This window comes from Sabethes cyaneus, chromosome 1 (assembly GCF_943734655.1).
Source record: "Sabethes cyaneus chromosome 1, idSabCyanKW18_F2, whole genome shotgun sequence".
Taxonomy (NCBI): domain Eukaryota; kingdom Metazoa; phylum Arthropoda; class Insecta; order Diptera; family Culicidae; genus Sabethes; species Sabethes cyaneus.
The window spans coordinates 145,426,595-145,440,612 of NC_071353.1; the positions used below are offsets into that span (position 1 = coordinate 145,426,595).

Here is a 14,018-nt window from a genome sequence, read left to right on the forward strand (position 1 = left end):
TACATTTCGGTTTCGCATAGTTTTCAGTCAAGTTGTCTTTTTGAGGTGTTATTTTCACCTGACACTCGTTAATGCCCACAACTTCCTTTTTTTTTGTATGCCAGAAGGGCATTGGGTATACAACTTCCTCTTAATCACAGAAGAATTATTTTAATTTTTCCTTCACAATCAACAATTGATCAATAGGTTTGGTTTAGGTTTAGGATAGGTTTGAACGCACGAATCTCGCTGTTGTGCTTGTTACCTAGTCTGAAAAGAGAAAAAGATTATTAGTTAAATCAATAAGTAATCGTAAGTACATACCTGAAAAGAAGTGATTAAGTAATTAAGATGTAGGTATTTATTAAAGTTTACCAAGAAAAGCAAAAGTAAAGGAAAAAGTGAAATAGTCGAAAAAAGGAACTTCTAGTGTATACGAAGGGTAATAAGAAAACTACTTATTGTAAGTCAAAGAATCAAATGAAAATTTATGAAACTGATAGATGTAGGGGAAGACGGGGTAAGACGGCTCCCCTAAGCGAATAACTTGCTAGCATAAAATGTGTACGAAAATTCACCTTTTCTTGTACCACACATGGAAAAGCATTCATTTATCTACCATTAAAAATTATATAAAGAATTAATTAGTCTATTTTTCCGTGATTTTTCATCAATTTTCGAAACATCTAAAAATTACTCGTTCACAACCAGGCGGGGTAAGAAGGACCACCGAAAGGGTAAGACGGACCATGGCGGAGTGAGGCGGATTGTGGCAGATTTGAAGGTTTCTTTGAGTTATAAACACAATTTCCACATTATTACCTAAGTAAGAACAAGTTCTTAAGGGGTTTTAGGTACATGCTAAAAGAATGTATAGTTTAATTTAGAGACCTGCTAAAAGAAGGTTCCATTTTGAAAAAAGAGTAGACGTTATTTTACTCCACTGGTTTTTATTCACTCTTTTCTTGGCGTTATTTTGTTGATTTGTCAGCAAGACACTTACTCTTTAAATACGCTTCACTTTAGGTGAAGGCAAAGAAGGCAACACATTAAATGAGTCGTTAAGTGACTTGGGATCATCGAATTTTGATTTCGTTAGATCCAAATTTACATTGATTTTGTTATTTGAATGGCACTTGTTGGCTTCTTTTGACGTCGGAGGCTCTGTGTTAGACAGGATGATCTCAGATTCAGGAAAAATTGTTATTACAGGTGTACTCTATTTTGAAAAAGACACTAATGAAGCCTGAAAGTCGTAAACGAAATGCGTATCTGTCAGAATAATAAAAAAGTTAGTCAAATTCAACAGGAAAAAAGTTGGTTTTTTCATTCAATATTTTTAAAATCTATTAAGACACTAAACAGAAGAACTTTAGGCAATTATGAGCACTATGACGTATGGCCCTTTTACCCCGTGAAAAATGGCCCGTCTTACCCCTAGTTAACAATTTACATTATTTTGCTTTTATCTCCCAATCCGTACTATTTTATATACCTTTTCCGCCACACACAGAACAAGAATTGCCCAATTAAAGTCGGTGGTAAGAGAAACGACAAAATACATAGCTTTTTTCTGCTGAATAACCTTAAAATTGTTGCTGCTGAAATTATATCGCATGAAAACACTGCGAACGAAAAGTTTGTTTTGATTCTAGTTTTGACGTTGGATACGGTCGAGTGCCACAGGTTGTCTCGAAAGTGTTTAGATAGTCTAATAAACAAAACATACATTTGTAGAAAATTTAAGGATTTCTTGGCGAAATCGATGTGGTCTCTCTTACTTCGCCGGGCCTTCTTACCCCTTGTTACCCTAATACAATTACAGTTTGAGCTGCACAAAACCAATTGCTGCTACAAAAATAGTTGACAGTTCTATCCGAACATTCTCAAAAATAAGTAACGAGAAATCGGAATAGAATATCCTTCAAAACGCTATGTACGAGACTACAGAACTAGACTTCACGCAAACTCCTTGCGCAGCTTACGAACAGGTTTCAATTACGAATGAAGATATGATCGGTTGTGATGGCTGCAAAGATTGGTACCATATCCGTTGCGTCGGGATAGCTGTTGATGCTAATTTGGACGAAAAGCTGTAGAGCGCTTGCCCGTAAGTACGAAGAAGCAAAAGGAGCTAAAAGAGAAAAGTCGTAGTAAGAAAAACGTCGACAATGTCGATCGCTCTAGTGTCAGATCCGACCTGGCAATCTCCGTAGAACAAAAATTGAAAGAGATGGAGCAGAATCAGAAGCGTTTGGAAGCAGAAATGGAAGCGGAATTATTACTGAAGAAAAAGGAACGAGAACTGAAACGTGCCTGCGCTTGAAAGAAAGCGGTTGCTGTTGGAACAACAAATGCGTGAAGAAGAAGAGAAGGACGATTTGGCACTGCGGGAACAGATTCTTCAAGAAAGGAGAAGGTGCAGCTGAACCGAATGAAAGCAAGTCGACAAGCATTTCAAAACGAGATGGCGGATCTGGACTCGCAAATGGAGAAGCTAAAAGCCACCAATGGGCAAAGTAAAAAAAGGCCTGGTATAGGACAAAACCGCTCCGAGTCAGCACGTCGTCAGGGGAAGCAAATCACGCCTCTTCGTAATTCAGAGGTTGGAAAGCTCACGGAGCAAAACATGAAGACACTTCATGGTTTTGCTAGTCGTGAATGGTCCGATGCAGACAACAGCGCTGACGACGAAGAGCAGTCAGAAGAAAAAGACGATTCTGATTCTTGCGAAATTGACGAGTCGGAAATTGGAGGAAGCCTGAAAAGCTCAAAGGCAAAGCTACGGAAAAAAGTTTACAAGATTAGCCAAAATGGGCTGGGGCAGCCACGTTCAATGCCGAGCAAGATGCAACTAGCAGCACGGAGCGCGATTACAAAGAAATTACCAGCTTTCTCTGGAAAACCGGAGGAATGGCCGCTGTTCTACGGAGCATATCAAGCCTCGAATGAAGCTTGCGGTTTTACAGATATCGAGAATCTGGTAAGGTTACAAGAGTGCCTCAAAGGTCTGGCGCTTCAATTGGTTCGTGGATAACTTCTTTTGCTGAAGTCGGTTCCAAAGGTAATCGAGAAACTTCGAACTCTGTACGGTCGTCCAGAAGAGTTACTCCAGAGTCATTTGGAAAGGGTCCAAAGGTTAGAGCCACCAAAGGCTGGAAAGTTAGCTAGCTTCATTCCATTTGGGACCGTAGTAGAGCAGCTCTACGAACATCTGGAGGCAGCAGATTTGAAATTGCAGCTCGTAAACCCGCTATCGATACAGGACTTGGTGGGCAAGCTTCCGGACAATGACAAGCGCGAATGGGTTCGTTACAAACGTAACAAAAAACGGGTCACGTTAAGAACCGTCACCGACTTTATCTCGGAAATATGTCAGAACTTCAGGGACATGACATACGAAGACCGTATGGAAGTGGTTGATAAATGGGCTCTCTGTCAGGTGTGCTTGAACGAGCATGGTACGGCTCGTTGCAAATTTAGGTTACGATGCAACGTGGGTAATTGTCGAGAACCTCACAATCCTTTGCTACATCCAGTAGCGAATATAGTTGAGACAAGCGCACATATTCGATCCACCGATGCAACACTGTTACGGATGATACCGGTGAACCTCCACTGCCGCGGACGATCAATCACAGTCCTGGCATTTTTAGACCATATCTATGGCAACGCTTACATTTTGGACCTTTCGGAAAATCAGCTGACCTGTTTTCGGCTACGCTTTGCTTCTGCCTTGGTTTAAACGGTTTTCTGCCTAAGAATGCATTTTTCTCCATTGACGATTGTGATCCGACTTGAACTTCTTGAAGCAATTTGGTTTTAATATTATCGGCGGTAATCAGAATACCTGAATTTTCTAATGCCATAATCATAGGCTTGTACTCTTCCGGTAGTCCTGCCAGCAGTAAGGTACCAATCCATACTACGGAAATTTCGAATCCTACGCCCCGTAGCTGATGAGCAGTAAATATAATTTCCAGTACGTAATTCTCAATCGAATTACACGAAGTTAGGCTTGTGGTGATCAATTTTCAAAGAAGTCTCACTCGTCGAATTAATTCCGTGTCTTCGAATGCTGCTTCGAGTTTCGCCCAGACTTCTCTAGCCGTTTTCGCCTCTTTGACATGCACGTAATTCACAGGATCCAAAAGTAATATAATCTTAGCTCGTGCTTTTCGGCACTTCCGCTCATCGACTGTTGGCTGCGTTCCATCTGCATTTTGAATTGGCTTAACAACTTCCCAGAGTTCTTCTAACTCCAAAAAAGCTTCAACGGCAAACTTCCATGTCGACCAGTTTTCGCGGCCCGTTAAACGTTCGATAGCTGATAGACTGGATAAATGTTGAATTTGTTGCTGAACAGCTTGACCATTTCCAGCTCTATTGGCCATTTTTAGTACTGGACCTATAACCTAATAATAACAGTCGTAAATGAACTACACTGGTTAGTAGATAAAACTGAAGTGAAGAAAATGTATTCTATATAGTTTTACATAGGTTACTAAATTTATAGATGATCTGACAGGCTACTGCTTCTAACAGAATCAACTTGTAAACACACCGTTGTTTCCCTGAAACAACTCCGATAATAAAGCGCATCTTATCAACAGCACCCGATACAAGTACTGGCATTGCAGTCCTTGTTATAGTTAGGTTGACTGCTTCCCATGAAGGTCCCATTAGTCGCTGTGCGACTTTCCAATCGGGATACTTTGGGGGCAAATTATGATTCGTTACCAGCTGTAAGGTTCCAAGCGGCACTTCTTTTCGCGAAATTTCAATGTTAACCTTTGACAGTTTTGCTCGTTTTTCACAGGAACTTTTTTCACAGCACTGATTTCTCTTACTAATTCCAAGCGCCGTGCCATTTTTGCGTGTGGCACTCTATTAAATGACATTTAAAATTTGTTGGATTGAAGTTTGTCTGCACATCGTTACTTTTTTCTCGCATTTCGGCATTTCGACCAGCCTTCCCCACGTTCAGAGGAACTGAAGCGGAGACCACATACATCGCATAATGAATCTTCTATATTTTCTTTATCTTTATCTTGTCGCTTCGAGTATTTCGTTTTGGGAAGCTTGGAAGGCATTTTATGAGCTCGTTTAAGTCCTCGGTTTACCCGCAGGATGTTCTTGCTTGCTTCTGCCGATATCAGTACCCGGCGATATGTTTCACTAGTCAACTCCGTAGCCTTTTCCCTCCGACGTTGCGACATGAGTCTACCTTTTATCTTAGGTAGAGGTTGGATCATGGCGAGTGTAACTTTGAAGCTTTCCGTAGTGTTTTGCCTTTCTGAGCAAGCCGGGTCTTCCCGTGTCGAATTATCGACGGAAACACAAACTGTCTCCTTGAAAGTGGGTTTTTGCAATCGAGATCATGTCTTGTACAATTTCTTGTCCGATATCGTTGAAGCCAATATAAGGAGGTTCAAGGTCAAGGTCATCATCTAGCATAGTGCCGCCAAGGAGAGAAGTCTGAACATCGGTCACATCTGATGGAGTAAATTCATCTTCCTTGAAAATGAATCTGTTGGATAGAAGGATAGATATCTGTTTTTATAAACCCGTTAATGGCATTGGACGGTGTGGCAGTCTTAATGAATGCCTCTCCCAGAAGGCTGCTAATGTCATTGAGGGTTACAACTCTTCCAGCGGTTTTCTTGAGAAACCTTTCGGTCGCTTGGGAGAGGTTTGTTTTTAGTGGCCCCATGAAGGAGACATCCAACGGCTGTAGCTTGTGACTGCAGTGCGGTGGGAGACTCACAACTGTAACACTATTCTGCTTAGCTTTTTCTAAAAAGCTTTTTCTAAAGTTTTTAGTATGTGATGCATGTCCATCTAGGATGATCAATGCTGCGTGTTCTGGAGACGGCCAAACATGCTTCAGAAAATGATCGAACCACAAGTTAAATGAATCAACTGTCATCCATCCAGATGAGTTACAGCAAAACAGGGTATCTGGCGGAGCACCAATCTTTAACTTATCCGTGAGTCTTTCACGAGGAAATATCAACATCGGCGGCAAAAATTGTCCAGCTGCAGACACACAAATACATGCCCTAGAAAGAGTACCTCGCTCGGTGGACGTTATGCATCCAACTTGTCGCCTTCCTTTTAGAGCAAATACTTTTGATCGTTTTGTTTGAACCTATAAGGAAAGACAAATTAATAATAATACCCAATCCTAACCTTGAAGCTTTTATACCGTCATAACGCAAGTCTCATCGACGTTGTAAATTTGGATCGGCAGGAATTTGGTACCCTCCAGCACATGCTGCATCGTATCAAAAAATCACGTACATTTACTCGATTAAAACCTTGGGCCCGCGCTGCTGATGTGGCTTATGGAGATCGCGAGGAAAGCTCTGGATGGCGTTTCCTGAAACCATAGAGCCAGTCGTGCCCAGTTAGCTCGGATTTTTTGTCGAATGGATGCTTTATTCCATTAGCTGTAGCTAGTTGGAATGCCATACTCCGAATCTCTTTCGGTGTAACTCCGTAGAACAGTTTTTCCATTTCGAGAATGTAATTTACCAGTTCACGCTCTTGCTACTGCGTAAAAATGTTTCTGTAACGGCCCAAACTGTGCTCCTGCTGCTCCGTTTGCCTTTTGTCTAAATTGAAATGCCGCTTCAAAGTGTTTCGAGGTATTCCGTGCTCAATAGCGGCTCGTTTTATAGATGTTCCAGTGTTAACTGCTTCGATAGTTGCGACCAAGCTAATTTTTGTCCAGCTTTTTCGGCCAGAAACTCGTTTATAACTGCGAACCATCTCCGAAAGAACTAGGCACACACTTTGTTTACGTTTTTGATACAACTTACAAATGAATTTTGAGGTTAGATTTTTCCTATGCTAGGTGGCGATCTTACCCCTATCACATGCCAGCTGTCACGCCCCGATTAAAAGAATTTTTTCAATTTGTTTTACTTTCAAAAAGTAGCTGCAAACTCAGCGAGTATATCGATGCACTTCATCAATAAATATGTATAGACTTAGTAGAAAATAAAATATTGGAGTAAAACAAATTATTTACATCACCAAACCTTAAATTAGGTCACGCTGATATTATAAGAAAAATCAGCAATGTAGCAAACTTAGTTCCAACATATATTTTTATGGTATTTTCATATTTTTCCGAGATGTATTTTTTGTCGCTTAGCTTCATTCCCTGTAACTAACTATGATTTGTCACCAACTGTAAGGTTCCAAGCGGCACTTTCTCTCGCGAAATTTCAATGTTAACCTTTGACAGTTTTGCTCGTTTTTCACAGGGACTTTATTCACAGCACTGTTTTCTCTTACCAATTCCAAGCGCCGTGCCATGTTTGCGTGTGGCACTCTATTAAATGACGTTTAAAATTTGCTGGATTGAAGTTTGTCTGCACATCGTTACTTTTTTTCTGCTTCAAATAGATTTTTCTGCCACACCTTAAGTTAAGCTTTAGAAACTAGGTTGATCATAAGAAAGATTCTGGCAGCTCAAACTTCACTGTAGGAATCCGATTTTGGATTCGAATATCATTACCTTCAATTCAACTAAGATGTGGACTCCTGTTTTCCAACGCTCTTCACGGTACCTTCTCTTCTGTTGCAGCGATGATGATTCGATGGCGGCCTGCTGCGATGATGATGATGATGATGAACAAATTGACAAGATTTGTAAACCACAGTTCAGTTGTGACATTTGCGGTAAAACGTACAAACAACGCAATTCGTTACGCAAACATCTCGACACTCACTCTACGGAGAAAATGTCCGATCCGAACCAAAGCAAACCGTTGAAGCAGTGTGAAATTTGCGAAAAGTTAGTTTCTAAAAATGGCTATTCGAGGCACAAAAAATCCCACAGCGACGAACGCTCATTTGAATGCGAGATATGCAGCAAAACCTTTGTCAGAATCGGCAATCTGAAGCTGCACAAGATGATTCATCTGGCGGAAAGACGATTCAAATGTGACATATGCGGTAAAGCCTTTTTAAAACTGGCACATTTGGTCGAACATACAGAAACGCACAATCCGAAGAAACAATTCATATGCGATATATGTGATAAAAGTTTTTCCGGAAAAGGACTTATAGTCCGTCATATAAGAACGCATATTACGGAAAAACGATTCAAATGTGTAATATGTGACAAAACATTTTGCAGAAAGGAACATTTAGTCCGACATGTAAAAATGCACGATCCGACAAACGATGCGCGACCATTTCCGTGCGACATTTGCGGTTTGTCGTATAACTTAGCGTATATGCTAGGTGATCACAAGAAGATCCACTCGTACCTGGGGAAAAATCCATTCAAGTGTAATAAATGCGATGCAAAATATACCTACGAGGGCGACCTGAGGTGTCACATGAAGCTACACTTAGAGAAGCGATGTTCCAAGTGTGGAATGCAGTTTGTTACACGTAAACGACTTGAAAATCACCTGTGCAAAGATCGACCATTCAAATGCACGATGTGTGAAAAAGCGTTTATGTATGAGAAAAATTTTCGGAACCATCGGTACAATGTACACAACAGTAGTGATAACAAACCGCACGACGTCGGTGAACCGACGACAGTTCAAGGCCGAATTGTGCGGAGCTCCGGAAGGGTCCAGAAGGTGCGGCAGCAGCAACAAAGTGAAAAATTTGAGCAACTGCCGCCGAGCGATGAAATGGATTCGGTTTCCGAATCAAGCAGCCAGACAGGCTGATTGTTTCCTGAAGCCTCCACCAAACCCCGAAACGCTTTTTTTTAGCAATTCAGTTATTTAATGTAATATCGCTCCTCTGTGCATGTAGTTTTTAATATTTAGGTGCATTTATATTTGTTAGAATAAAAAAATAATCACAGCGTTTAAACAGAACAATCTTGTTGCTGTGTTGCTTTAAATTGTATCGAATAATGCCGAACGAACCATTTCATCCATCTGTGGTTGTACCGAACCATATACTTCATTGAACAATGATCGTACCGAAACATTCTACTTATCAATGGTCGTACCGAACCATATACATTATTCAACAGTAAACGTACCGAGACGTGCCGTTACAACGTTTTGACTGTTCTTTGTTTTTGCTGTTTTAGCTGGAAAAATCGTTGAGAAGCCACCCCAATATTATTACTTATTTGGAAACGGCATAAAATTTCCTATTAAAGTGAACACAATAATAGCATTTGCTTAATCAAGATTGTTTAGGAAAGCAAATATGTAGCGTGATGTTACAACTCGCCAGAAATTCGTCTCGTGGTGCTTCTGTTAACAAAAATTAAAGTTCTACTCTCTTTCAAATTCCATATAGAGACTTTCTTATATGATTTGGTGGGTTACAGCATAAAGCTTGCTTCTTGTAGAAATGGAACAAACTTTTGCTCATATTGTGGCGCTCTTGGTGGACAGATTTGGAAGTTCTTGGCGCCCACGTACCGGAAGTTTTGTTAGCTTCACCTAGCTGTGAAGCCGAAAGACGGGAAAGAATTGTGCACAGATATTTGGAAAATCCATTGTGGTCTGCATCTAGGCTAGCTGAAACAGCTAGCTGAAGTTGCCCAGAAATACTGCATGCCACGTTATCAAACGGTATAAGGAAACATCGACGACGATTCGAAAGCCTCAAACTAATAATCAGAGTGAACTGTCGACCGGAAACTGCGTGGTAAGATTTTAATCAAGAGCCATCAAGAGGAATCGCAATCTGTCGGCCAGAAAATTTGGTGCTGCCCATTCTTGTCTTTTTTGTAATAATTAGTTTTGCTTTTCGATGATTAAAAATTGTTTAGAAAACACAACAAAAAGGCGATTAAAAGATGACTAAGATACGAAGAAAGGACGAACGAAGAGCCGGCGTAAAGACAACGGAAGAGCGATGATAAGATGATGAGAAAGTAATGAAGAGGCAGTAAAAATACGACAAAAAGTTGGCAGAAATACGGTGAAAGACGATAATAACGTCGAAATTAACATGAAAAGATGACTAAAAGACACTAAAACAGCCGCAAAAAAACACGACAGAAAGATGTTTAAAAAGCATCAAAAAGGCGACGAAAAGATGATGAATGCATTACAGCAAGACGACAAAAGAACGACGAAAAGGCAGCAAAAAGATAACAAACCGGAAAAAATTACGAAACAGCAACAACAGACGATAAAAAGGTGACAAAAAAGAAAGAAAAGACGACGAAAATACACGAAAACAGTAACAAAAGGAATTACAAAAAACAGCAACAAATGTCGACAAAAAATGCCAAAAGCAGGCGTCAAAAAGCGACGAAAATACTATGAAAAGGTGACAAAAAACATAAAAGGATAACAAAAATACTTAGAAAAGAAAACCTTAAAACGACAAAAAGGCGTCGATAAGACAACAATATGACCAAAGAACAACGAAAACAAAGCAAATAAATGACAAAAAGACGACGAAGAGGTGGCGAACAAATAGTCATTTAAAAAGCGTCAAAAGGGCGACGAAACAAGCTAAAAAAACAACGAAAAGATCTCGAATATACAACGGAAGAACAAGCAATACATAGGCAGAAAAAAGACAACAAACAAGATGACGAAAAAGAGTAAAAAAGTTACGGAACGACAATAAAAAATGGCGAAACGGCGACAGAAGACGATGAAAAGATGACAAAAAAAAGAAAAGACGTCTGAATGATGAAAAGACGCCGAAACAGCAGTTAAAAAGACGACAAAAATGGCCACAAAAGTAAAAAACAAACGCAAAAAATACGAATAGATGACGAAAATACGGCGAAATTCTAACAAAAATACGACAAAAAAACGATGAATAGGAAGAAAAGAACAAAGAGATGACAGAGCCAACGAAAGAACAACAAAAAGGCAATAAATAGGCAACAAAAAGACGATGAAAGAACGGTGAAAAGACAGCAAATAAAAATGACGGAAATACGACGAACGAAAAATGACAAATAAACGAAAAGCCCATTGAAGAAAAAAAGACGGAAGACGACAGGAATACGATGAAAAACTACCGAAAAATGCCAAAAAAGCAATCTACCAAAAACTGCATCAAAAACGTAAAATATGACAACAAGTCACTGAAAAGAGACAAATAATCAATGTAAAGATGACGAAAACACGATACACGACTAAAAGACGCCAAAACAATTACAAAAAGAATAAAAACACGACAAAAATTGACAAGCAGACGACACAGTGATGATGAATAGAGAAAAATACAACAAAAAATGGAAGAGATTTTATCAAGGCGTCAAATTTATTGACGCGACAACAATAAGATCATGAAGAGATGCCAAAACAGCAAAGAAAAACGACAAAGAGAACAAACACGTGATACAGAAGTTTAAAAGTGTTGAAAATGACAGAAATAACAGAAAAATACGGTGAAGTGGACGAAAACACGCTAAAACAGCAACAAAAAAGGCAAAAAGTCAACTAAAAGAAGGACGAGAAAAGGCGATGAAAAGACAACAATAAAACGGTAAGATGACAAAAAACCGATGAAAAAATCGGCAAAATGAAGATGGAAAAACAACAACAAAAAAGACGACAAAACGGTAACAAACCGTTGAAAAAAGCGAAAAATGCAAAAACGGATTGACAACAAATGACGAGTAGACGAGACGTATATGTGATGTAAAGATGACGAACAGATCATGATAAGACGATAAACGACAGCTGGATGACAAAATGACGCGTCGTAAAAACTACAAAAAAAAGAAGTAAAAGCGACGTAAAGACAGCGAGAAGATGATGCAAGATGACGAAAACGAAACGAAACGGAACTGAAAAAACGCCCAAAAAGTGACAAATAACGTCGAGAGAGAGAGAGAGAGAGAGAGAGAGAGAGAGAGAGAGAGAGAGAGAGAGAGAGAGAGAGAGAGAGAGAGAGAGAGACGACGACGACGACGATGACGACGAAAAGACAAAAGAAGAGAAAAACACAGATGAAAGGCGAATGATGAAAAATCAATAACGAAAGTCGAGTGTAAGCGTCCTTAATTAATTTAAGTCAAATCTCATTTTAATGAAATTATTTAATTTAAAAATTAGCAATTTCCTTCGAATAACAATAACTATAAAACAAATGTGACAAAGAGTGATCACACATTTAGGAGGAAGGAAGCCGAGTCCATCTGTGTTAAAAGAAACTCTCGTATATTAGAAAACAAGCAGTACATATCCAAACAAACACTTGAAGGCAAAAGGAACAAACGATTCTAGCAAACCTACAAATGAAACATAAATATCGGTTAAATTTGCATTCAAACTACAATTTGATTCAAAATTTAATCAACCTTAACTGTTTAATTGAAACTTTGAAATGTATAACGCTTTCTTCGGTAATAAAACTACGGATTTTTCCTCAGCGAAGTCTGGCAACGCTGCTCTCTAGCTGTATTACGGGCTCTGATAATTCAAATTATCACTCTGAATGTTTTTAGAGCCGGTCGATTTCTCCAAGCCGTCCAGCCACCCAGAAGTACACATAAAAATTATACGCATATGAATAGTATGTGCAAACTTTAATGATAACTGTTAAAAACACATGAATGATAACTGTTCGGCACATAAAGTTTATTTACCGGGCACATTGCAAAAATCTATGTGTGGGACACATATAAATTATACGAAAAGTTTTCCCAGTGTAGGCAGTGGAGTTTCTGCGTTCGACAAAACAAATGAAAATATTCTGAATTTTCATAAAAAATACTGAAAAAATAAAAATTATTTCCTACACTGAAAAAAAGAGCATTTTAAAAACTAAAAATCAATTTGCTAAAAAACGGCCATCTTAGAAATTGATGAATTTTTTTCTAAATATAGATAACTAGCTGACCCGACAAACTTCGTATTGCCACAAATTAACCTGTGTTGTACATAAATCATGAATCTCAGATGATCTTTGTCACAATCTCGAGTTTTGCAAGCCCCCCAGTGGGCGGCGCTTCCGACGGCGGGTCACCGGCAACACTCGCGACCGTCTCGTCCTGAATGATCTAGTGTTACTATAGATAGTTTTTGTGGTCTTGTATTGACTAATGTTTTATGGAAGGGTCTCGAATTTCTCGAGTTCGATTAGTTTTTGAGTTTCACAAAAATTTCTGTTTTATTTGTATGAGAGTCCATATCCCCCATAGGGGTCCCAATTCATCATAAAAAAATTTTTGTCTCCAAAAACACCCACATGCCAAATTTGGTTCCATTTGCTTGATTAGTGCTCGAGTTATGAGGAAATTTGTATTTCGTTTGTATAGAAGCCCCCCCTCTTAAAGTGGGAGGGGTCCTAATTCACCATAGAAAATATTCTTGCCCTCGAAAACTTTCACATGCCAAATTTGGTTTCATTTGCTTGATTAGCTCTCGAGTTATGAGGAAATTTGTATTTCATTTGTATAGGAGCCCCCCTCCTAAGGCATAGTGTAACTGGTACCTTGGTGTGTCTTTACTGTGTGTACCGGGAAAGCTCAGTAGCAAGAGACCCTGTGACTATGGTCCCAGGATCGGCTTACTACTGGGTAATCAGAGGGGCTTCGCGAACAAACGTGCAGTCGACTTTCACCTTGCTTGGCTTGGGCTATTGTGATAATTTGGTTTGGAGGATTTGAAAAGATTGGAATTAGGAAAAACTATTGCTTTTATTCTTTTCTATTGTGGGTGTGTATGTGTGTGTGGGTGTGGGTGATGGGTGAAAAACCGGTACGTACCGCTGTCGCTACTGCTGCTGGTCGAGTTTTCCGCTGCTTTCTGCTACTGACTCACTGTTCGGGGGAGGCTGGGGGACGCTCCGCGCGCGCTGCTAGGGTTAAGGCGACGCTGCTAACCGGTGCTAGTCCGCTCGTTCTGGTCTTCCCTCTTTGACGGAGGATCGACAGGCCCAGGACGATACCGGAATGACCGTGCCGAGAGGGGAATGTCCTCCTTGATAATTATGGCCCAAGGCCAGAGGACTGCCGCTGGTCCTTTACGGGTTAGACGTAGCGAGCATCCAGGGCTCGCTAGGCCGATCGTGTGCTGACCTTTAATGGCAAACCGTTCCACGGTTGCACAAACAATTTGTGGTGT

At 39.9% G+C, this 14,018-nt stretch overlaps 1 protein-coding gene across 1 annotated transcript; it reads left to right on the top strand.

Moving 5' to 3' along the window:
• Nucleotides 1–7,523: 7,523 nt before the first annotated feature.
• LOC128746347 (zinc finger protein OZF-like) lies at nucleotides 7,524–8,681 on the top strand. The gene has a single exon (XM_053843399.1). The coding sequence runs from the start codon at nucleotides 7,524–7,526 to the stop codon at nucleotides 8,679–8,681; it is 1,158 nt and encodes a 385-aa protein (XP_053699374.1).
• The last annotated feature ends 5,337 nt before the right edge of the window (nucleotides 8,682–14,018 follow it).

Excerpts from the sequence above, each read along its gene's own strand:
- LOC128746347 (XM_053843399.1), top strand. The coding sequence starts at position 7,524 with ATGTGGACTCCTGTTTTCCAACGCTCTTCACGGTACCTTCTCTTCTGT.